This window comes from Phoenix dactylifera, chromosome 1 (assembly GCF_051530095.1).
Source record: "Phoenix dactylifera cultivar Ajwa chromosome 1, Ajwa_hap1_PhDact_Kaust_v1.1, whole genome shotgun sequence".
Taxonomy (NCBI): domain Eukaryota; kingdom Viridiplantae; phylum Streptophyta; class Magnoliopsida; order Arecales; family Arecaceae; genus Phoenix; species Phoenix dactylifera.
In genome coordinates, this window is record NC_143190.1 from 44,090,010 (window position 1) to 44,115,504 (window position 25,495).

The 25,495-nt window shown below is 37.9% G+C and overlaps 2 protein-coding genes across 2 annotated transcripts; one reads left to right on the forward strand and one right to left on the reverse strand.

Moving 5' to 3' along the window:
- Nucleotides 1-624: 624 nt before the first annotated feature.
- Nucleotides 625-17,496, forward strand: LOC103712788 (chaperone protein dnaJ 15-like). Its single transcript, XM_008799411.6, has 12 exons — nt 625-1,101; nt 1,198-1,434; nt 4,945-5,068; nt 7,974-8,056; nt 8,127-8,238; nt 8,327-8,431; nt 8,611-8,661; nt 14,605-14,694; nt 14,796-14,904; nt 14,997-15,145; nt 15,223-15,276; nt 17,009-17,496. Exons 2-12 carry the CDS (start codon nt 1,307-1,309, stop codon nt 17,228-17,230), a joined length of 1,227 nt encoding a protein of 408 aa, XP_008797633.1. The 5' UTR covers nt 625-1,101; nt 1,198-1,306; the 3' UTR covers nt 17,231-17,496.
- A 5,738-nt stretch (nt 17,497-23,234) lies between these two features.
- LOC103712822 (zinc finger protein GIS3-like) lies at nt 23,235-24,323 on the reverse strand. The gene has a single exon (XM_039125801.3). The coding sequence runs from the start codon at nt 24,149-24,151 to the stop codon at nt 23,414-23,416; it is 738 nt and encodes a 245-aa protein (XP_038981729.3). The 5' UTR covers nt 24,152-24,323; the 3' UTR covers nt 23,235-23,413.
- Nucleotides 24,324-25,495: the final 1,172 nt, after the last annotated feature.

Genomic DNA, 25,495 nt, shown 5'->3' on the forward strand with positions numbered 1-25,495 from the left:
TACAGAAAATAAGATGTAAAGAAACTTGAATGGAACCATATATTCATAAATTGGATTTCATATTGTTATATTTGCCTCTATTTAAATCAAGCATAAATTATATGCAAATGTTATTTATTTATTGATTTATCAGTAAACTGAAGGTTCATCCAATTTAAGCTACATAATATAGAAGGGATAAATCAAGTAAAATTTAAATTTAAATTATTTAAATTTCAAATAGGTCGAATCTGAATTCAGTAAATTCCGATCCGATCCAAAAAAATTGAACGGTTCCAATTTTCGAACCCGACCCAGTCCTACGGATCCTCCAAAATAGGTGGGGTCGGATCTAAGCAGGTCGGATCACGGGTCAATCTAACTCATTCGCAACCTTAATTTTACGTTCCAGCCGTTTTGAATAAGATTTATATTTTTAATTATAGGTGATTCAATACCGGAGAAATCAATGGTGATCTTTTGCGTTCATGGAAAGGCAAGAATCTATACAAAACCAAAATTATTTCTAATAATAATTCAATAAAATTATAATCGAATATTTCGTTTATAGATCTCAATTTTCTTCAAAAAGAATATTTGTTTTAGAGGAAAAAAAAGCTGTAATCTTAGGCTTCCGCTCTATTCATGGTTGGTTGGAGTTTGGCTCAAAATTAGACGGAAGTAGTCGTTGCGATTACCAAACACCCGTATGGAAATGAACCCTGTCTATGGAATGCTAATACGGAACCTTGCTTCGATCCCACTTCTATAGGCGTCCGCGGGATTCCGAGAGGAGGCCAAAGTAGGGCAGCTCCCCTGGTCGATCTATGGTTAAACAAATTAGGAACCTTTTCCCCAGATCTCACCTTGTACGAGAAACCTTGCTTCTATCATCGTCTTCTGGCCCGACCCTCCTCGCTGGGCGCCAGGCGAGGAAGAAGGGTAGGCGAGAAAAGATTTAGATATCACAGAGAGGGAAGAGACGCGCCGCTATTTATCGAATGATAAAAAAAATGAAAATTGAATACTATTAGCTTCCTTGAAAGAAGAAGAAGAAGGAGAAACCTCTTCCTTTTCGCTCCACCCAATTCAATTCCGCGAGCCAGAGATCTCTCATCCCAGGTACGCCTTTCGATCTGTCAAACCCTACCGCTTCGATCCTTCGCCGCTCGGCCCGGCAACTTCGGATTGGTTGACGATGGGGCCGTCGCGCTGCAGGTTTCGGCGGGGCGACCATTTGGGGGGTCGTGCTCGTGGGGTTGGGGTTGGTGGAAGGAAGGGAGGGGATATTGAGATTTGAGGAGAATTGGAGAAGGCAGACACAGAGATGGCGTCGGGGAAGATGGAAGGTCCGTCGGCGCCTGCCGTCCGTCGGGATCCCTACGAGGTGCTGTGTGTTTCGAGGGATTCGTCGGATCAGGAGATCAAGTCCGCGTACAGGAAGCTCGCTCTCAAGTAAGCCTCTCCCTCTCTTTTCTTTCTGAATTTTTCTAATGATCAGTTAATATACAAGGGGGTTTGTGTTTTATATGTGGGTTTATAACTCATTTTTGATCTTCCACACAAGTTTGTTTTAGGAAGAGTGATTGAAAAATATAATTTGTTTATTAGGAAGTTCAGAAAACGAAGCCTATTGAAAGATTGAACAGAAAAGGTATCGTGTAAATCATACGCAAATTAAAGATTTAGACAAAATTAGTTGGTGCGAGAACTCATGGAATTTGGAAGAGGAGTTTCGAACAATCTTTGATTTGGGGAATTAATTACATTGGCATTCATGGGATGTACTGAAGGGAGACTTCGAGTCTTTGCCGTGAGCTATCTTCCTTAGATCTTGCTGGTCATCGAAATCCTTTACTTACATTCCAATGTGATAAGAATAGTTCTCATTCACGGCCCTTTTAAATATATTTTTAGTTAATGTTGATATTGGTCCCTCCACTAGTTGAGTTCCAAGGTTATGGATTCAAAAGATTGGTAGAAGAAGGAAGAAGTAGAAAGGTGAAAGGTGGTCTGGAATGGGAAAAAGAGTTGGAATTCCTACAAGAAAGAAAACAATTGGAGTCGACCCAACAAAATAAGATATCTATTTTGTATATAAAGCTCATATGAGCCATTTTTACCAGCCCTAAGGGTCACAAATTAATCCAGGCCCTTGATTAGTGTAAGTGAAATACTAAGCTCATGGTATAAATCATCCTAATATCATCACCACCACCATCATCCAAACCTTCACCTATCCAATACAAGGTTGGAAATGCTATCCTCATAAAAACCTAGTTAAATTTACTGTAGTTTACTTTAGGTTTAATGCTTTATCTTAGTTTAAATATATTCTGGGTTTTGTTGAAGGCTTGGAATTGAAAGACTATATTGAATAAATTAGTTTAGACCTTTTAACATGAAGGATTGACTTAGGGGGTTGGTTAGGTCTAATGCTTGTTGGACCATTTGATCATCATATGTTGTTTCAGTTGCACATCGTGCCTTTGGGATGTATAAGATGATCAGCATGCTGGCATGACTTTGCTCTTCGACATATCTCGCACGTCCCATGCTGCAGTCTTTTATTAATAATGATCTGGATGGTTAAATGGTTTAACAAATATCAGACATAGCCTAGTTCTAATTATGGCTTATTCTAGCACTGTACAAATCACATCAAATGTTGAGAAGATTGGAGTACAACTTATGTTTATCTGTACTAAATAAAAAATTTAGATAATGAGATCTACAGCATAATACTTTATGATAATTATTGGTGATCTCCTTTCTAAGCCTTGGTAGTCATCTAGGGATTTCCTTGCAATCGCAAGTGCATTTTCCTAGGATTTCAGTTACCACCTGAATGGGATGGTATGAATGTGTACCATACCATTCCGGCAAGTTTCCATCACCAATACATAGTATATTGGTACAACATGCAGTCCCATACCATGTGTCAGTACCTGATACCGTACTGTTCCAGCAAGAAACCGGTGTGGGGTCCGATTCTGGTATTTGAAACCTTGATATTACTTATTAGGAAACTAATCTAGTTGTCTTCTAGGTTGACCTTTATAGGATCGCTTGTAATGTAAATTCCACCTTTATTAGGATTGACCTAACTATAGGCCTGGTTTGTGAATCACTGATTGTCAACACACCCTAATTTACCCCTTGGCAGTTAGTGGCCTTTCAAGGTTTTACAGAGATTGATCCTCTTATGTAGCCTGCCATAGTGCCATACTGCTAACCACTTGCCTCTTTTGAGTTACAATATTTATGAGCATCACAAATTGATATGAAAGACTACGATATAATGCTTTTATCCATTTTCATGAATGCAAAATGTGAAACATATGCATGTATTCATAACTAACATCTCTAAATGTGGATTTTAGGACATACAATTCCAATGGTAATGCATTCTTATTTTCTTCTTATATCACCATTGTTGTTGATACATACATAAAATCAATAACAGAAAAAGAAACCAAAGAAATATCAAAGTAATTTAGTCAGATCTAACTAGTCCTCATCCCATCCTAGAACACATCTAAGCATTTGGAAACCATCCATGGCCGCATGATTTGTCGCTAATTTGTCATTTAGTGGCATGAGAGTGAAGCCAGTCTTCATATGAGATTACAAAAGAAAGCTTGAGAGGAGAACATAGGTCAAAGCATTAGTCAAGCAAGAAGAAGCTCCATGGATTTCAATTTTGTGGATTTCTTTGCCAAAATGTTTCATGCAGTCTGTCAGCTCATCATCAAGGGATGAATTCTGCGGAAAGATCGATTTCTTCACTCCGCCTATGGGTAGAAGATCGGTAAGTATGAGGCGTAAGCGATAAAAGAGAGACAGAGTGGGATAAGAAAGAAGATATTGTTTCGTGCAGTTTAGACTGCTTGTTTAAATGAGATAAGCCTCAGCTGAGTGGTGCTAAAGTCTTATACAACATTTTGCATGTATATATATATATATATGTATATTAGAGAACCTATGATAAACAGATCCAACAAAGCACTGCTATAGAAAGCAGTTTATATGGCCACATGTGTATACGGCTCCTAGACATTGCGCATTGATTTTGTTCTCTCAATATGCTCCTGGAGTGCATAATGGTTGTTGATGTTGCTGTACAATCCTAGGCATCCTCCTTATGCAGATTGGGCAGTATGCTGGTCAAGTGGAGAAATGTAAGACCTGAGGGATCCTTTGTCCAAATACATTCACGGTCTATAATGTCCCATTGTTATGAAAACTGGGGTTCCCTTTTTTTCCATTAACCTGTAGCCCTACCTATTGTTGCTTTAAGTAGCACTAGCACATAGAGACTAGAGGAGTTGGTAGGAACCCAAAAGTGCCTATTCTTCAGCGAAGAGATAGAAATACATGTACTACAGGAAATTCATTAGTTGCGCTAATTTTGGATGAAGTGATGGGGTTCAATTGAATCAATAGGGTTATACGCACACAAGACTGGACTTGGCCTTTTAATTTATAGAGTAATTATGGAAAAGGGAAAACTTAAATTTTCTGTGTAGAAGTTGTGATAAACAATTTTAACAATTTCTCTTTTATTATATAGTTTGTCTTTTTAAGGAGTGAATAACAAAGAAGGATTTTTTTCTCAAAAGAAATAACAATGATCTATGATCCCAAATAGATAGGACTTGCTGGTCATGGTTATGAGTTGTGGTTACTTTTCTCTTATAGGCCATCTTTCACATGATTGTGAATGAATTTATTGTTTACATTTTACCTGTATATTGGGTATTCGCATATTGATTATGTAAAAGTTCCACGCTCATATGATGTCACTTCATTTTACATCTTATCTTCATCTTCGCATTTTCTATGTCAGTTATGATATAAAATTATCATTTTTTTGGATATATTTGCAATCCTGGCAGTTAGTGATTTATAGAAAAATATTTTGTGCTTCTGAGATTAAAATAACCAAAATCTTGATGTTAACAGATATCACCCAGATAAGAATGCCAGCAACCCTGAAGCTTCAGAACTTTTCAAAGAAGTTGCATATTCCTATAGCATCTTGTCAGATCCAGAGAAAAGAAGGCAATATGATACTGCTGGCTTTGAGGTGAATGCCCTTTCGACGATTGAATTTCACAAAACTCCAATATTAGTATGGATGGTTTTTGTGATCTGCAATATTTACGTGTATCATAAATACTGTGAACCAAGTTGCTATAGTAATGGTATCAGTTCCATGTGATTAATTTCATTTGTTTATTTCAGCTAACTCAAAATCTTTTTTATTTATTTTATTTTTTGACATGTTCCACTACCTGAATATCAGCTGTGAAGATGTTCTGTTTCCTTTGTATCTTCTTTAAAAAAATTAGGTTGACGACTTCATCTTTTGATGAAGTAATTATTATGCAATAGTAAAGCATTTATTTTTTCATGATCCATATGTGATGTCGCCTGACTCATTTTAAAACTGCAATAAGCTTTAAATTTCTAAATCCGCTGTTTAAAGTCAACAGAAGAAGTTGATTCAGATCTAAATGCAGATCTGAAACAATGGTGATCCGTTGTTTAACAGCACATCCTAGTATAGGGAGAGAGGGAATAGCATGAGAGAGGACAGAGGAGAAGAAATAATAGGAAAGGAACAAGAAAGGGCAACAGAGTGTCCTGCAGCCTTTTATACAATAAGCTTTTCACATAGTAAAACTTTAATAATCCTCTTCTCAGCCGTAGACCTTTTTAAATAACCTCAAAGAAACACCTTTCATGACCCTACTAGGTCTCACTAAAATAGAAGTAAAGCTAAGATGAAACAAGCCAACGAGAAAACCTTAATTAAGGGCCCATATTACTAAACGAAATAACCCTGATATCCAATGGATACTGTTCGCAGAACTGTAGCCTGAACAGTACTTTTGGACCCCCCCCCCCTAACAAAAAAAAAAAAAAAAAGCTGAAAACAATACCTAATAAATTGAGGCAAAGAAAATTTTAATGCATAAATATGCATGGTTGTTTAGTTTATTCTAGGACAATTGGTTTTGTAAAATTAAATTGAGCATTGGAAAGGGAGTGGAACATTAAAATGCTGACGGAACAGCATGATTGGTTTCATATAAAAGTACGTAATTCTTAATGAACTTTGCTAGGCAAAATGCAGATTAAGCTGTATCTGCTGTCATCTCAATGGTATACCTCTGATCCATGTTTTTCAAAACCTTGATATAAAGACATAAGATCTACTCGAATTAGAGTATATTATCCAACATCTTAACTCATAGCTGAACCAGTTGAACTGGGGTTTAAGAAAAAGAACTGCAACTGAAGTGATCTGTATTAAAACCTGAACCAAATTGACTCAATGAGGTTGGTTCTGTTCGGTTCTCCGGTTGACGTGGAACCATATGCATCCTACGCCATAATGACTCAAATCCTAATAAACCAAGTCTAATGTAAACCATTGGTTTGATTAATTTTATTCTAACCCATGTACTTAATAAGATTAGTTGGTCAAGACAAGTTTCCTTCTCTCATTGAGGTAGAATTATAATTTGGCTAAAACGAGTATATAATCTCCAGGTATGATCCTAGAAGGCTATGATTGTAATTATACCTGAAAATAGAGAAAAAAAATTTAAAATTAAATTTTAGACTAGAGACTCATCCAATCCTAAATAACTAAACTATGCTACAACAGAACAACAAAGTGGTTGGCAGTAGGTTTCAATAAAATTCATAAGCTGGATCATATGATGGGAAAAAACTGTGGAGTCCAATAACTAAGTGGATTGTTGAACAGGAAGAGAGAGAGAGAGAGAGAGGGAGTCAATGAATCATGTTGCAATGATGTTATGGTAGTACGGTGGAGTAGTTGACTGGGTTGTTCAGCTATCTATGCCATGTATTCTGGAGGGAAGGTAGGGGGAGCTGAAGTGGGCACACAATAAGCAGTAGATGTGGTCGGTACCTCCATTCCTCGAGTGTGGCTAATGCATCAACAATAGTCGCATAAGTTTCAACTATCAATGGAACAATTGAATGGATCGTCGATGTTAGGAGGCTGTGCACTGTGGACAGCCAAATAGTATGTCAGTATTCTGGGTTCATAACATGTGATCTTAAGTCTCTCTAGTCATCATCAAAGTACAGGCAGCTTCTACGCTTGGTAAGAGGGCAGTTGGATGCATGGTCTGCCGTATCGTCCAGTATGGGCATACTGTACCATACCGGTAAAAAATCGGTACAAAACACACCTTCAAGTTGGTACAAGCTCTGTACCGCGTGTATCGAGGCGTACCGCTCCGTATCAAAATGTACCGACTTGTACCGAGGCGTACTGAGGTACATATCGGTCCGTACCAAGATATACCGATCCATACCGAGATGAAAATTGAGAAAAATAGTTGGAGAGCTATTTCGGCACAGAGATGTACCGTACCGTACCAAATCGATAAGGTACCGATACGGTATCCGGTACTGAGATTGCGGACTTTAGTGGGAGGGGCTTTTATAATCTTTAAGGACATGTTTAATGAGGTGTCCAAGGGAGCCAATCATGTAGACAACGAAGAGTGGATTCTTAATGGTTATGGGTAGAATAACTACTGCACTGATATATGCTTCAAATGGTGCAGGGCACATGACACTGTCCCAAGGCAGTGGTGACAAGGCACAATGTCACAAGGATGTTATTTGAGGGAAACTTGGGTGAACAAGTGTGAGCATGTCAAACTCAGTGATTGTATGTGATTGATTTTGATTTTCCTAGCCTATTTTTTTGAAGTTTCTTTTGCTTGGTGCATGATATGATCAATAGAGCTATTTCTTGCAGAAATCCTGTAATCAAGTTACATAATTTTGTTGTTTAGTCTATTTTTTATGCTTCCCCAGCTCTCTTAATGCAGTTTTTCATCTGATTCTGGAGCCACAAACTAGTGTTGAACATTTTCATCCTATCTGGTGGATAGTTGAAAGATTGTTATGCTGTGACTTATGCATGTGATCTAACTCAGGCTTTAGAAAGTGATGGCATGGACATGGAGATTGACTTGTCCAACCTTGGGACTGTCAATACAATGTTTGCAGCACTTTTCAGGTGATTGTTAAGTTATAAGTTCTGCTTGAGTTTTCATGTAGGCCTGTATCTGATTCTTTCGCATCATTAGCAAGCTGGGAGTTCCTATCAAGACTACAGTTTCTGCTACTGTTCTTGAAGAAGCTCTAAATGGAACAGTGACAGTTAGACCACTTCCTATTGGAACATCCGTCAATGGAAAGGTGCTTTATCTGCTGACCTTTCTCTTGGGATGAAGTTTTTTTTTTGGGTTGGATCATTTTTTGTTTAACCTTTTTCATGCATATGCAGGTTGATAAACAATGTGCTCAATTTTTTGGTGTGACAATTAATGATGAACAAGCCCAGGCAGGCATAGTTATTAGAGTTACATCAGCTGCACAAAGTAAATTCAAGGTACATAAAGATTTTACCGTAAACAATTTGTCTTCTGTATGATGTTAATGAATTACTAGAGTCCTATCTTTTTTTTGTTTTATTTTCCTTTTCTGCTGCGATCTTTTTTAATACACTAATTTCTACTCTTTTGCAGACTTGCATTTTTTAACCTGACATTGCTTTTGTTATTGTAACAGCTTCTTTACTTTGAACAAGAAGCAAATGGAGGTTATGGATTAGCTTTACAGGTGATTATACTTCTTATAGCTATTGAGTATTTGTTCCTAAAATTATTTATGATTATAAAACATGATGATATGATTCTTTGGTAAGATTTGCATCTTGTATTATGCTTTCTTTTCTGGGTAAAACTACCCCAGGAAGCAATAACAATTTAACCTCTATCATCAATCAGGTTATTTTGTTTGCTGTTGTTTTGGAAATTTCATGAAAAATGTTCCCCTTTATAAGTAATTGATAGGGCTGATGATGTCTCTTTATTGGGCTTTAATTGGATTTTGGTTGGACCAAGCGAGTTCTTGCTTTTGTGGGGCCGGCCCCAGATTTTCCAGCCTGAGATAGGTTTGGTTCAGATACAAGCCGCCTTTACCCAACGATTAAAGTACTCATGTATTATATCTATGGTGCATACCAAGTTGACATGTTTTGATGGCAAAGAAATTGGTCTATGTTGGGGAAGGAAAATAAGGACTAAAGTAGCTTGCCCATTGGGAATCTTTTTACAAACCTCTCTATCTTTTTGTGCTAGTGCATGCTCAGTAATGGGATGATAAAGCAGCCAACACATAAAATGATGGACCCTGATTGACAAAACTTGTTTTTATATTATAACCATCCTTAGCTCAAGCCAATCATAGGAGACGCTCAAAACTTGTTTTTATATGATGTGATATGATCTGACATAACATAGTATAATATAATAAATACAATATAATATAGCAATATATAATATATAGTATTATATTAATATATTAGTATAATATAATACAATATAATATAAATAATACATTATTATATCTTGGCTGAACACAATGCTGTTGATTCTTAATCTTGACAAAGAAAAGATCTTGTAAATTATCTGATCACAAAATTTCACCAAATTGTGGAATCACAACTACTTGTCAAATACTTCTTGAATCAATCATGTCTGAACATGCCAAAAACTGGGATCTAACTTGACCACTTGTCTCCTTTCCTCTTATCCTCCCAATTCTTCTTCTTCTTCTCTCTCTCTCTCCCCCCTTCTTTCTTTCATCTCCTATTTTCCTCTTTTCTTCCCTTATCCCTCTCCCATCTTTCTATTCCATTGTTGGAAGATCTAGCCTTTTTGCCTATCTACCTACGAGTTCCCCCCAGCCAATTGCAAGCTGCTTGTTGATCAAAATCCCTAGCTCCCACGATGTCCACTACCAACCATGTTACATGGTATGTGCATTAGGTGTGGGTGCATGTAAGCATCAGATCAAAAATGTAGGCCTAGTGCACGAGGCTCCTACTACTATGGGGTCTGTGGAGGGTCAGATATATGTAGCTTTATCTCCGTGTGCAGAGAGGCTGTTTTTGTGTTTCGAATTGATGACACTTAGGTCACAATGGAGCAACCTTACTGTTGCGCCTAGGCTCGGCCTATGTGTGAGCATTAAATTTATTCAATATTTAAGATTTTCTTCGTATAGAGACATGTCCAAGTGTTATATTAATGCTCGTGTTTATGTGCCAGATGTGGTTACTTTAGACTAAATTGAAGGGTCCAGTTATAGTCTACCAATGCCTTCTCTACTCTTTAGCTCCTTGTCCTCTCTTCTCACTCTCTTTCTCTTCCCCCATGACATGGTTCAAAGTTAGGCCCGAGCTCCTAATGGTCAAGGTGATTTAGGTTTTTACTTTCAAGCCTAAGCTAGATCTGGGCTTTTTTTTTGTTTTTTTGAACACTTAGATTGGACTTCTTGAGTAGAGACAAATAGGCATGATGAATCTCCACGAGATTGTGATTTGATGTTCATATCAGATCAAATTCATATTTAAGCGTGAAAAATAAAATATATTTGGTGTATAGAAACTAAGTTTGAATTCATGATCCTGGGGGATCGAATGTGCATTTTGGAGGCAAAACCTCAAGTCCTTGTTCAGAAATCCATCCAAAAGAAGCATAGAGGAGAATGTGAATATAGAAGAAAAAGATACTGCAATATTTAGTTGATTCATCTTTGCTGTCTTGGATATGGCCTTGTCCTAATACATAAGTTGTAGAAACCTGAACCCTAGAAAACAACATGCCTAGATTTAATCTAAACATTGATCTAACTAAAGTAACCCAAGCATGTAAATCAGACTTTAGTTGTAGAAAAAGAACAAGAAAAGACTTACATGCCCTAATCTCAACTTAGCTCTTTTAGGCCATGATTGCTTGGTCAAAATTAGCCCATTTGGTTCATCAAACATATGCAAATGATGGATTTCATTGAGGTTGCTATGATTGAAGGCTCAAATCTTGAGTTGTAACTGTCGTAGTTGATCAAAAATATCAATAATAAGAAATCTTATGATAAATGTATTATGACCCATAATTCTTAAATAAAATTCATTTTATGGAATTTAGCATTCTCTATTATACAAAATACTATACCTTCAGCATACAAAAGCACAAACTAACATAGTCCTGATGTTGCATCAACAATCACTAGATCTGAAAGCTATTTCAAAACATGGAATCTTTTTTCTTTCAAAAGGCAGTATATGCTTTATCATTCACTTTGAAAGGATTGTATTAACATGAAGTGAGCGACAAATCTCAGCACGTAAACTTCTAGCATGGTCAAAAGAACTTAAGTTCTTGTTGAAAGCAAATGAAATTTAAAATGTAACATGCAAATCAGATTACCATTAGAAAATTCAAAATAAATGTTTATCGATAACATTTTATAAAAAATACCATTAGTCAACATCTAATAATAAATGAGATACTGCAAATGAGCAAAACACATTTTGAAATTCAGAAAACTCTAATCTTTCACATGATTTCATGTTTTTCTTTAAATGTTTACTCTTACCAGCATGGCCAAATAAATCCACACTGCTAATAAAGACGAGACCACATTAATAAACCAGATGATGCTGCATTAACCTTCGAGGTCCACATATAAGACTTGACCAACGTGGAATCTATGATAAATGATAAATGTAGAACTTAAGTTATTGTTGAAAGCAAATGAAATTTAAAATGTAACATGGAATCTAAGACTTCTAGCATGGTCAAAAGAACTTAAGTTCTTGTTGAAAGCAAATGAAATTTAAAATGTAACATGCAAATCAGATTACCATTAGAAAGTTCAAAATAAATGTTTATCGATAACATTTTATAAAAAATACCATTAGTCAACATCTAATAATAAATGAGATACTGCAAATGAGCAAAACACATTTTGAAATTCACAAAACTCTAATCTTTCACATGATTTCATATTTTTCTTTAAATGTTTACTCTTACCGGCATGGCCAAATAAATCCACACTGCTAATAAAGACGAGACCACATTAATAAACCAGATGATGCTGCATTAACCTTTGAGGTCCACATATAAGACTTGACCAACATTTACCACCTATCTAGAGATCCACATAAATCTCCAACAATAATTCAGATGATGCCCAATATACTACCTGGCCAGAGGTTCATATGCAGCCTTCAAGTTTGATATTACTTTTTAGAGTTGGAAGAGCGTCACAATTGCTACATGGAACATACATTAGAAAGCTACTATGAAAAAAAGATAAACAGATGTAGAATAGCTTCTAATATGAATATAATTATATGTCAAAACATACGTGAGTTCAAAAAATGTTAAATAAAACAACTCATGTTTTCATAATTTCCAATGGAGTTATAAAAAAAAAAAATTCAAACCAACATAGAAACCAAATTTCTAAAGAATAATTCTTTTTCTTTGCAATTAATAATGGATTTCAAATTCTAAAACAACTTTAAAAGCTGAAACCAATCTTAAAGTTCAGAAATTCAAATGAAACACTGAGTTTAGGGAATAATCTTGTGGTTCCAAACTTTAAAACGTCATCTATAAGCTTTGAATAGTCACAAAATTCAAAAGACAGAAAAACCTTGACCTTTGAAAATTGACCCAGGTTTTGGAGTTTCAAAACAATAACTGGATTTGGGATTTATTGCAAAGTTAATAAAATATAAAATATAGTTTAAATTCATGATGATTGATAATTTGTCCTAATAAAAGGATGACAAATATCTAAAAAACCATATGATTTTGAATTTTTAGAACAAGACATAGACTTGAGATGGATTGTAAGATTCATAAACACAAAACTTAAATTTGAGGAACATGGAGAAGTTACTGCATTATGCAAATGAAATCCATGACTCTTTGTCCAAGTTCCATTCCGCTCCTCCTCTTCTTCCTCTCTGTGTCTGTGTGTGTGTGTGTGTGTGTGTTTGTTTGTTTGGGGGGGGGGGGGGCGGGGGGGGGGGGGGGGGGGGGGAGGGGGGCGGTCTAGCTATCCTTCCTTTCCTTAACCTCACTTATCTTCACAGCTTCTATTTATAGGCAAAATAGGTCAGTGCACCTAGCTAGGTTGGTTATTTTAGTTTCATAAAAAAACTCAAAAGTTCAAATTTTGAGAAATAAAAATTTAACTTTTCAGTTTTAGTAAAATATCCAGATTTTTGGGATTGGGCCAGAGAAGCAAATTTAAATGCTAAGGTTTTTCTCAAGGCTTAAGTTCTCGTAAATTTTATTATGCTTAAACATTGCTAAAATCTAAAGGCTAGTAGAAAAGTCAGTGGCTAATATCTTAATCTTCAAAGCATTTCGCTTAAAATAATGCTAAAGAATGCTAACTTAGTAGAAAATAATTCTTATTTAGATGTTACAACCACACGCGCGCGCGCGCGCGCGCATATATATATATATATATATATGTATATTCTTTCATTGTGTTGGCTTTATTATGGAGGAGCTCCAAAATCATCTACAATTTATCTTAAACAGATGCCTGGACACCGTGCCTCAGCCTTAAAGAATTAAAATTGAAACCAGTCCAAAAGTAGCATAAAAATAAAAAATTACCTAAAGGACTCATCTAACTATAGGTTAGCAACTAACTATCTAGCTTGTGCTATCACTGGCTAGAAGTGACGCAACTCAAGTTTGAGACATCAACAACTGCATATACAGTTCAAACCAATAGTCTTGGTTGGAGGTAATATTATTATTGGCCAGTTAGCCCCTTGTAACCAGATTGCAATCCTTGTGACAAATTTTAGATTCATTACTTTCTAAAAAGTGAAAATCAAATCAAATGACTGTTAGGAATGATCAATTTAAATCAACTATAATTGTTGAACTGATACCAGCTACCCATATTTAAATTTTTACTAACTGTATATGTAAATATGTAATCATTCATCTAATAGTCCATACATAAAGTAATCAGTATTAGCCATGATAGTTAAATGATCATCTAATAGTCAATGGAACCTGCGTAGGTTGCCAAATGAATGTTTGTCACTTAATAGGTTTTGTTGAGACGATTTTTTTCAATAACAAATCAATATAGTTTTTTTACAAGGTAGATGTTAATAAATTGTTAAAATGTTAATGCATGTATGAAATTCAAAATGCCATATGGTGAAAAGTATATTTGTGCTGTTTATATAAAAGTTACTACTATACACTTAACAGAAGAAAGCACAGAAACTGTAAGATATTTTTCCTTAGGGGGAATTATCTTCTTTGAGCAGGTTTTATGTCCTTTGCTTTAGTTGTTAATTGTATTAGCATCTCATCACCGTGTTGACCATAATTGATGCATGAGGAACCTGTCATTGGAATTTATGCAGTCTTTTTATAGTTGGATAATGCATTTGCTTTCAGAGTTTTGGTTTTATTTGTGGATTTGTTTAGTTCATGACAGATTGAATTAATCAGTTCTATGGCAACTTATTGTCTTATTGCAATACTGGTTATTGGTTCATGTTTGTAAGTTTGGAATTTAGATGGTATTCTATAACAGCAACAGTATACAATATTGTCACTACAGATGTAAACATCTCATGTTACTTCGTTGCATCCATAGATGATATTGCTGCATTTGACTTATATCATAGTTAATATAATATACAGCTTTCTCTTTCTCATTCAGGAGGATAGTGAGAAGACTGGCAAGGTAACATCTGCTGGAATGTACTTTTTACATTTTCAAGTTTACCGCATGGATTCAACAATGAATGCGGTATGGAGCTTTGTCACCTTAAATTATTAGGCTATAATTTTCTCATGGTTATAAGTAAAACAGTGTGGGATTAATGGTTGGTTTATTTTTCATTGGTGTAGTTAGCAATGGCCAAAGATCCTGAGGCTGCTTTTTTCAAAAGATTGGAAGGTTTGCAACCTTGTGAAGTGTCTGAATTGAAACCTGGCACTCATATATTTGCAGTTTATGGTCTGTATTTCCTTACATCCTTTCTTTTATATTTCATTTTGAAGTATATGAAAAAGTTTACTTTAATATTTGACCTCTTCTATTTCTTTCAGGTGATAATTTTTTTAAACCAGCCACCTATACCATTGAGTCTATGTGCTCAAAATCATATGAAGATACAACCCAGAAGCTCAAGGAGATTGAGGCTCAAATTTTGTCCAAGAGAAATGATCTGCGCCTGTTTGAAACAGAATATAGAAAAGTAAGAAGTTGCATTTTTTCTGTTATCAAATGTAGCAGGAGACAACCCTTCTAACCCACTTTTGTATTGTTGTGCAGGCTTTGGCACGTTTTCAGGAAGTGACAAACAGATATAGCCAAGAAAAGCAATCTGTAAGCATCAATATTATTATTAGTAGTATTTATTGTTATAGGAGATGATTTCGGTAAATGGTTTTTAATTGTGCCTATGTCCTGGTGCTAATAGACCAACCACTTCTGGTCATCATATAATTCAGAAGTAGAAGGGCCGTTCTTATAGTGTCTAAGTGCTTACGTGCTTTTGTTAGACAACAAATTAATTAAATTTGATTGTGATCATAAGAGAAGGGTATTTTCATTTCTTTTACTCTTCTGTGGCTTTATTAAGTCTTTCCTCTGTTCTCTCTGCTGCTAACTGTGGATGTTCCTCTCCTCATCATGCTACATCCCTATTCTCATTATTTCTCCTCTATTTTAAGGGTGAGAAGATTGCTGTATTATTCATGTATCTTTATAAAAATAGAATTCAAGACCTCTCTGTTCGCTTGTCCTGTTATCCTCCAAAGAACTCATTATTTCTCCTCTATTTTAAAGGTGAGGATTGTCATATTCATGTTTCTTTGCGAAAATAGAATTCAAGTCCTCTCTATTCATGTGTTCTGTTATCCTCCAAAGAATTGACGCTATTCTTGGGTTGAATATTCACCACTAAAGATTGTGGACAGGATGTATATTCAAACTCTGCAGTAAGCCACAAACCAATGCATATTTCTGGTTTTTACCCTGAACCTAGAACTCAGACTGGAAAACAATGTGGACTTGTTCTTCCATTGCGAGCTATGTTGCTGTATGATTTTTAGCTTTTTGTGATCTTTTATGCTTCCTCCATTCATGTTATTTTGGTTGCCTTGCTCTTTTTGTTAACCCTAAAATACATTCGAGAGCCTAATCTTATATTGTGGCCTTAATTTTTGTTGCTTGTCTTGATACCTATTTCATGAGGTTTCTCAAATGGTTTAACACTAACGTTTAACCTTAGGTGCAATTCTCTTGCAATTCCTTTAAGGTACTTGTTGCTTTTCTTGCCAAACACTCCACATCTGCCTTGCCATTTTTATACTTTCGGCCCTCTTGATTGCCCAAATATCTTGCTCCATAGTCCCACTGAACATCACAGGCATATTAGTGCACAAAATTTTCTTCATAAAGTCAAATGAAAAAAAAATCATACTTTTTGGAAATACTTATCCACTTCATCAAACTTGCTGTGGTATCAGTTTAATTGTCATCGATATCTCTTTTCTTATGCATGGTTGAACCCCTGTCTGACTTAATAATCAATATATGTTGCCTCTGGTGTTCTATTTTCCCTATTTGTATATCCTAATTTTTGACCCTTGTCCTCATGCTATTGATTGTGCATTGAAACAATATCATTTCAAGAAGATATGCCAAGTCATCTGTGGATATAGGAAGTTCATTGATGATTAGTGCAAAAGTTATTGACTGAGGGTTGACCCTTAATATAGGCCAGCCATGAATTATGCAATTACCTTGACATGACTACTGGTACTAACAAGTGTTAAAATACATGTATCTATGTACCTTCAGATCATGTCAGATAGTTCTTTGCTGTATCGTAAAAGTTAATGAATCTTGTATAAGACACACTATTTCAAAAGAATTATTCTGTTGTTTTATTTTGTTATTATCCTTTGGAAATCCTCATTTCTATGTAGGTGTCAAGCGTGACTGTTTGTTGTCATCCTGCTGCATCAAATGACCTTAATCATTATATTTTAACCTGTATCACATTAATCCTTGCCCTTGACTTATTTCTGGGTTGTTTCCAATTTCTTTGAAGGTTGATGAACTGCTGAAACAAAGAGACAGTATCCACTCCTCATTTACGACTGTAAGAACTGTCGTTAATGCCAGTGGAAGTGCTAGTGGCCGCAGCAAATATTCCAATGAAGAGATCAGGTCTGAGAGCCCAGCCGATGATGGAAGTGTTGATGGGAAAGATAAATCTCACAAAAAGAAATGGTTTAATCTTAATCTCAACCGCTCTGATAAGAAGGCTTGAACATTTGTATTCCAGGATGAGATGGAAGAGATTAAGGTATTCATTAGTAGGAGTATTGAGTCACCCTTTCATTGTTTTCTCACATATGTAACATTCCCCTGCCAAAGTCAAGAAGGTTTTCCTGTACCAGTTCTCAATTATTTTCTCTGCGCTCTGCTAGTATCGCAAGTTTTGCTCTCAGATGTTGTTTGCTGGTGAATGTATTTCTTTGTTATCATTGAATTCAGCTCCCAATTAAATTATTTCGCTGTATGCATATCCTGCAAGTTAGTGAGAGTTTGATCATTTGTTCTTGGTGAAAAACCTTAAAAAATATAAAAATCAGAGGTGGTGACCTGATGATAGAGGCAGCGAGGGAGGTTATGGGGTCCAATTTACAGTCCATTATAAGTTGGTGGCGCTGAGTGGTGAGACACCTGTATTGGATTGTAGTCTTATGCTCTTTGAGAGGACTGGCATTGTGAAATTTTTGAAAGATCTTGGTATTGTTCTTTCATCTGTGCTTAAAAACTGCCATCCCAGGTTTTTGTTTTGATTGTTTCTTTTGCGTCTCTTGGTATAAAAAAGATTGAAGTTGGACATTTCAGAATGCCCTGTAAGTTTTTTAGCCATTGCAATGGCATCCTTGTTCTTGTTACGGTTGAAATTACACTGCTACCATGGGAAGCTTCTTCCTATCCTGATTTCTCACCTCTCTCGCTCACGCTTCAAGATAGTCTTCGGCCCTACAAAGAATGATGGTAGGGCAGGTATAACATGAGGAGATAAGGATAGAGAAGTCCCATTCATGTATTGTAAATTCGGTTGTGATTACATGAACCATGACGGTATCCAAGATGACCAATGCCCTCAAACCTGACTCTGTCAAAACCAGTGGCACAGTTTCAAGCAACTTTTCAACTCACCAGCAACATCTTCAAAACTTTCTCCAATACTGTGATGCTCAGTGTCAAAGTAGAGAAGGCTTCAAAACTGAACAGGAAGTGTTAATCATTGACAAGTTATCTGACATCAACCTCTGAAAGTTCCAAATCTAATTCCTGGACATGGCAGCTTTAAATTAGGGAGGATTTCCCAATAAATCTAGGAGTCCATAGACTGCCACGCAGTCGGACCTATATTAGTAGTCCATAGTCATAACTTAAATCCACAATAGGGAATCGATCCTCTAATAATTTTCTCCTCGGTTCGAAAAGAATCTGAAAGAGGAGAAGAACTAGGATATGTACTATGTACGTGCAATAGCTTATAAATCTGTCTCGAAAACCCTAATGTCTTAGAAAACTCTGCTGCAGTGCATCTCACGATTTCTTCTACTTCTCGTAGCTTCAGAAATTCCTACCGTTGGGGTTAAATCAATAGTGGATGCCGACGCCCATAACTTACCTTGTGGCACAAGACTGCTGTCTGGCCTAATTCTTTGACCAAATGCCAAGATACATAATCAAGAGATCCTAAAGGTACAGAAATTCAGACCAAAAATAAGTATAATATAGCATATCTTCACTAGCCGGAATTTATCCTATATGGACCCTACATGTACATACATTTCATCAGCAAGTTTCGCCGTCTTGATACCGGACTTCAACCCGGTACCATATTAGCATAGTGTAGGCACGATACGATACAGAATTTTTTTGGCATACCAAGTATCGATACGCTATCATACTAGATATGATATTGAACTGGTACGGTATGGTATGCTCCGTACCATGCGATTCAGGCTGGTATGGCGTACCTTATATATTAGGCTAGGGTTCATGCAAGCCACCTGTTTACATAGTCCAACAAAAAATTTCTTTTAGACATCATAATATGCGACTCCAGTTTTGACAAGGCTGGAGAATTATTTCCTCTAATCATGGTGTTTCACTTTGATAGGTTGGAAGAAATGGATCTCCATCAACCATACCAATAAGAGTAAGAGAGAGAGAGATCCCAAACTTTTTGAGTGCTTTGACGCATTGTCTGAGCTGATTTCAAAAGAGGCAATTGACCATTTGCCTCCTGGGCCAACCAGTTCTCAAGAAGTGCGGTGGATGATAACCAATGTCGATGCACATAAGAAGGAAGCTTCCTTCCCTCAAATCCAAGTTTTCCAAGTGCATTATTGTATGGTGGGAACCTCTTTCCATCCTCCTCTTTGATTTCAAATTCCTTGCTGACCCTAATATTATCCTAAGAAGAGCTTTTTGTCATGCTAGCCCAGCTTCTTCAAAGCTCGGAGCCTTCCACGTAATAGGCTCTCGTATATTAACAATTTTATCCTACGACTTTCGGCCAGCGGATGGCGGTAGAACTCGATACCCGGACATATAGATGTGTTTACGGGGCCACAAATCTAGTGGTGGGCCCACCCTCGATCACCATCTGATAGAGATGGCTTATGGACTATATGGACAGGCTTTACAAAACTAATGATCCTGGCCCTTTGCGTATCCGCTCTTTTTAGATTTGCCTCTTTGGTGGCCTTCTCAGGGGAAAGCGACCCACTTGAATTGAAACCTTGGTCGGATGCTTATTTGACAAGGTGAAGGGCAGGGTTATCCTATTCCCTTAATAGGCATGGAATTGTATTACGACTCTGGTTGGTTGCGGACCTGAGATTCTGCACTTAAAAGGCCAGCACAGGAATTCCATGCCGTCTTCCGTCATTTGATACCGCTGGTGACAAGAAGCCAACCGCGCTATTTGTCAAGCTTTGGAGGGTTAGGTCCTCCGGATGATGCAATGAGAAGACATCGAGTATCGTAGTTCAGTTGGTGGCTCGGTGCCTTTAGTCCAGAAACTGCAGCTGTAGATGGTAAGCGGGTTTGGTATTCTTGCTTGTCCAAATGTTTGGGGCTGAGGTAAGAGAACAAATCCTGTGCGTCTCCTAAGGAGAAAGAGAGAGAAGAACTTGAAGGAAATAACCCAGATTCATGCATGACTTGAGGCTGAGATCAAAACCTCCTCCACGAAAAGTTCAACAACCATGGCTCTCATCTTTTTCCACCGCACGAGGAATAATGTTGACCGAGACCAGCTGGCCCAGTACAAGAAAGCTCTAACACTGCCTCGATCTTAATTAGGGTGCTGTGGTTGATGTGGGTTTGAACTTAGCAACTATATGGATCCTAATTAAACAACCCTGGCTTTGGTTTTCAAGTTTTATATTCCACATAAGACATGCTATAATTTATCAACTTGACTCGTATCTACTACTATTAAAGAGTCATCTAGAGTTGGACAGCAGGAAGTTCGACTTTAAGCAGCGAACCTTCCGAACGCATTTAATATTTATTTTTATTTTTATCTGGATGTTTTAACCTGGTACCGAGAGAGGGGTAAAAAAGTGCCATGGAGGGGCCGGCCTGCGCTGCAAGAGAAAAAACAATGGGAGCATGGGGACAGCAGCATGGAATGATCAAGGCCATGCATCCCTTTTTCATGACGTGCAATGCACGCGTTGGGTACCAGTCACAGTAAATACAACAAATACGCATTGGTATCCGTAACTTGGTTTTGTCTGGGTGCCACTTAGTTTTACGTGGGCCTCACTCTTAACCATGGAACGGAATATTCTAGGGTTAGGGTTTCTTACGCAGGACAGAAAAACAAATCTTGCTGCAAGATCCCAATTAAATAGGCTCCGTAGGAACATCTATCTATTTGTTCTCGATGTGCATGCACTTACAAAATATGTGCGTTTTGTATGTGTACAGTTGGAGATAGGTGATGAAACAGGGGGTCGAAGTGAATGAAATGAAAGGACGAAGAAATGAAAAAAATAACGGTTAGGTTAGGTATACTAGTTAAATTACTTCATTCAAGATAGTGTTTTCTTATGGTAAATCGAAATTGACTCATGCATGGAAACCGTATCTCCAAAATAATATGTCTAATAGGTTGAATATCTCCATGGATTGCACTCTCAAAGGGCCTCAAGAGATAAAACTTTCAACTTGGAAAAAAGAGAAAATACATTCAAAAATAAGAAAAGAGATAGTGTCAGCTGGCTTTCTGGATGCAAGAAGGATCAAAGAGATGTAATCACCAATTTGAACCAGAAAGGATAAAGAAATAATAGTAGGTTCCATTATCTTAAACTTTTAAAAATTTTCGCTACTGAGATGCTGCCTGCTCAGAGAATGGTAGATAAGAAACTAAGTTAAGCTGGAGGAAATAAAGGATAGTATCAATTGGAAAGTAAAAAAGGTAGGAATATGAAAATGTGGTAATGATTCAAATCTTTTTGTTAGTTACAATTTTAGATTTATATACATGACCTTTTCAATCGCTAGATAGATTTCTAATTCGTAACTTCCCACCTATCCGCTAGCATTTGCCATTCTATGCACTTCCTAATCGATACTACTCCTGATTTAACTTTTGTGCATTATTTTCACTTGTTACATTGTGTCTTTCATTAATTGTCCACCAACAATTTGATGCAGTTACATCTAATAACTTGCTTTAGGCTGATAATCATTCATTAGGATTACGTTTTAAGTACTTTATGTATTAATAGTCATTCAAGCCACTTTAAATGTTTTATTTCAACCTAATAGTCTTCACCACTTGGTCTAACAATTTTATGTCTAATCTCTAACATTTAACCTGCTAGCCAACATTTTGCTTCAGTTAGTGGCTTCCATGTTTGACCTGTTGAGCTAGGTCTCAACCCTTAAGCCGTGCCTTATATTTTAGTGCATTGAATCCACACAATTTAAACAAAATGTTTATTATGAAAAAAGATCCGATGTGATTAGCCACACATATCGCCATCCAATCTACAATACTATTAGCCTCTCCACAAATATGTGTGACTTTGAAATATTGTAAATATGCTCTCATTTTCCAGCAAACTTGTTGACGTGGATAAGAACCAACCTCTGAAGGAGCTGATATAGATAGCTATTTAACAACCGTCAAAAAATATGATTTTCTTTTAGAATTCTTATTACATCAGATATACTATTATGTGCACCGCGAATTTTGCCACTGAAACCATAGTATCAAATAATTCAACTCTACGTGCCGCAACCAAGGTGCTACTTATAGTTCTTATAATATAGTTGGCTCCATCTCAATCACCTCCATTCAAAATATTCCTATCAAAATTAATTTAAAAAAAAAAATCAGAGGATGGTAGCTCCTATGAAAAAAAAAAAAAATCCCAACCTATATTGTAAATTTGGAAGGACCTCTGCTGGCCCCCAGCTTATCTAGAGCTTGTTCATCAGCAGGTGGAAAGACAAATGAGTCTTAAATCACGGATGCTCCTTGTAGGCTTCTGACAGCCACTCTCCACTATGTATATCAAAGTGAGCCTAGCAAAGAGCACTTGCTCTAAGTCTAAAACCATTATTTTAAGCGATACGTATCTTAGAATGAACTAATTAATAAAGCGGCTATTTTCGTGCTTGTTTTGACTAATATATTGAATGCACTTAATAAGTCGACTGATCGAGTGTCTTTTATTTTATTTTATTTTATTAATGCGAGGACTGATCCAGTTTCTCGACCAGTTGCTGCTTACGTTCACACCAAAAAAAACGTTACGTTGTTACAAGCGCTAGGTATAAAATAAAAAATAGCTGCCACCTTTTCTTTTCTTTTGTACTGGATCGATATAAATAAGTGGTATGGGGAGGAGGAGGAGCGCTGTCGTCGTACAATCATCGAACCCTCTGCAGTATAAAATATAACGTAGCTTCCCCCTTCGGGTTCCGCGAACTTCGTCGTGATCCGATCAAATGGCTTCTTATACTTCTCTCACCACGTAATTCTGTACTTACTCTGCGGTATGACACGTGGCCGGGTGAAACTGCTACAAGTGTATTGTCGACGTCATCCCGTGCCGGCTTACGTTTCAGGTGGTGAACTTTTCCCAGCCAATCCTCCCTAACGGGTCAACTCGCCAACTCAGTTCGAACCCGGAACGTCCTCATTCATGGTCATCCGATATATATTACCATTTATTTATTTTTAATGGAAATAAAAATAATTAATTCTTGCTAAAGATTTCTAATTCTCGTCATACGAAGAAGTCATTCATTGAATGGAACAAAATGGAATCATAGAAAATATAACAAAAAAATAACCGCAATTTACAGGATCCGATCCACCATAGAATTAATTCATACATATGTCATGATACGAGCGAGATGAGTCGATGCTGGCGTCCGAGTCGAGACCGAGTCAGAAGCCAGCGGGAGCCAAGCTAAGGTGGAGGTCCAGCCCGGACGTCTCGTCCGTACCACCGGCCGGCAGGTCCCTCGCCCCGCCGCCCAGAGCCGAACCGGGGAACCGGGCGGTCGAGGGCTCGTCGACCTGCCGGTCCTCATCGTAGCAGCGGAGGCTGGCGCCGTGCACCTCGGAAGCGGCCTGGGAGTAGGCGGCGTAGGCCGGCGACGCCCGCGCGGCGGAGGGGACGACGCAGCCTTGCGACAGGTAGAAGGGCGGGCCCGCCCGGGAGTAATAGACCCAGCTGCTGGCCGGAGGTGGGGAGGAGGTGGGTCCCACGAGATGAGCGGTGGCGCCGCTGCCGACGGCGAGGAGGTGAGGCGGGGGACCGAAGGCGGAGGCCATGGGGTTGCGGGGGTACAGGGCGCCGGTCTGCGAGCGGTGGCTGCCGCCGGCGGCGTGGTGGTGGAGCTGGGCGCGCTTCAGCTGCTGGCGCTCCTTCTTGTGTGCGTTCTGGTGGCCGCCCAGCGCCTGCGAGTTGGCGAACTCCCGGCAGCAGTACTGGCACTCGTACTTCCTCCCGTCCCCGGGGGCCGTGGCCGCCGTGATGGTGGACAAGGGATCGGAGGTAGCGCCAGCCTCCGGCGAGGACTGGTGGTCGGCCTCGTCGTCCTCGGACACGTGGAAACCGAAAAGCTTCAGGCGTGGGCTGCTGGTGGTAGTAGGTTTGGTCTGGCACTGGATCCCTGCCATCTCCTTACAATCCCTATAGCACTACTTTTATCATCTCAGTCCTTATCAACTATAGATGTAGATAGATAGGGGGAGAGAGAGAGAGAGAGAGAGAGAGAGAGAGAGAGAGAGAGAGAGAGGAGGAGGAGGAGGAGGAGGAGGAGGAGGAGGAGGAGAGGGGCATATGGAGCTCATGTGGGATGGGCTGAGCGCGTGTATTTATACCATTAGAAAGGGGGATTTAAGATAATATGGAAGGTGGGGAAGGAGCCACAGCTGCTCATTGAGAGATGGATTGGACGAATAATTTAAATAATGGTAGTGTGTGTGTGTATATATATATATACATATACCATATACATATACATACATATATATCGTATTATATTGTTTTTCTTTGCTATATAGGGGAACAGGGAAAGGGATGGGTTGGCTGCGGACATCCCGAGGGTTAGGTGATATTGGGAAGATACGCTACAAAGGCTCGGGAGACTTAGATTGCATGCTTTTGTCCCGGGTTGTGCTGTGCTTGATTTTCCTTCCTTGATTTGTTTGTGACTTCCTTGCCTTACCGCTGCTTCTTTTTACCAACTCCTTGCTTTTGGTGGGGTAGATGGGAGATTGATGCACGGTAGCTGATGATATTTATATTGGCTTAACATGTACTGTCCGAAAAATATCAGTCCATTGGTTATGGGTCCATCACCAGCAGTAGGGATTAAGTAGGTGGTGATACTTTGATCAAGGCCTAATAGTTGGATGACTGCCACGTAGTGAGAGATACCTTAAGAAAAACCAAAAATGGAAACACCAAAACTCTCCGGCCCCCGCGGACAGCTTAGTCACGCTGCTTGAGAGGGAGTCTAGGTTGCTTTGTATCGAGACAAACTTTTTATGAATTCAAAAGCTGGAAAAGGTTTTAAAAGTATGCTCATTTTATATTTTCAATATAGAGAATAACAATTTTCTGTCATCAAGAGCCAATTTGCCTCGTCTTAGCTATTTCTTGAATAACAAATGGCCGCAAAGCTTAAATTTTTGGGTAAGTTAATTAGTTAACATGATATTGGAGCTCAAGTTTATAAGAAATTGCAAGTTCAAATCACTGTCATGTCAAGTTTTTGTTAAATTTTATTACCTATCATCTTGTTCCTATCGAGTCTCCACGTGTAATCCAGGTCGCAAGCGAGAGAGGGATGTTAAGCCTAATAATCTTTGTTGGTCCTCTCTCTATCAAATTTAAGCTTTTTGTTAAAATAATTGGTTAATAAGATTGTTGATCTCTCTGTACTAGATCTAATATTAAAATTGAGATGGCGGCAATCTCAACATATTTCTAAAGAGAAAAAAATGTCATCAATGATG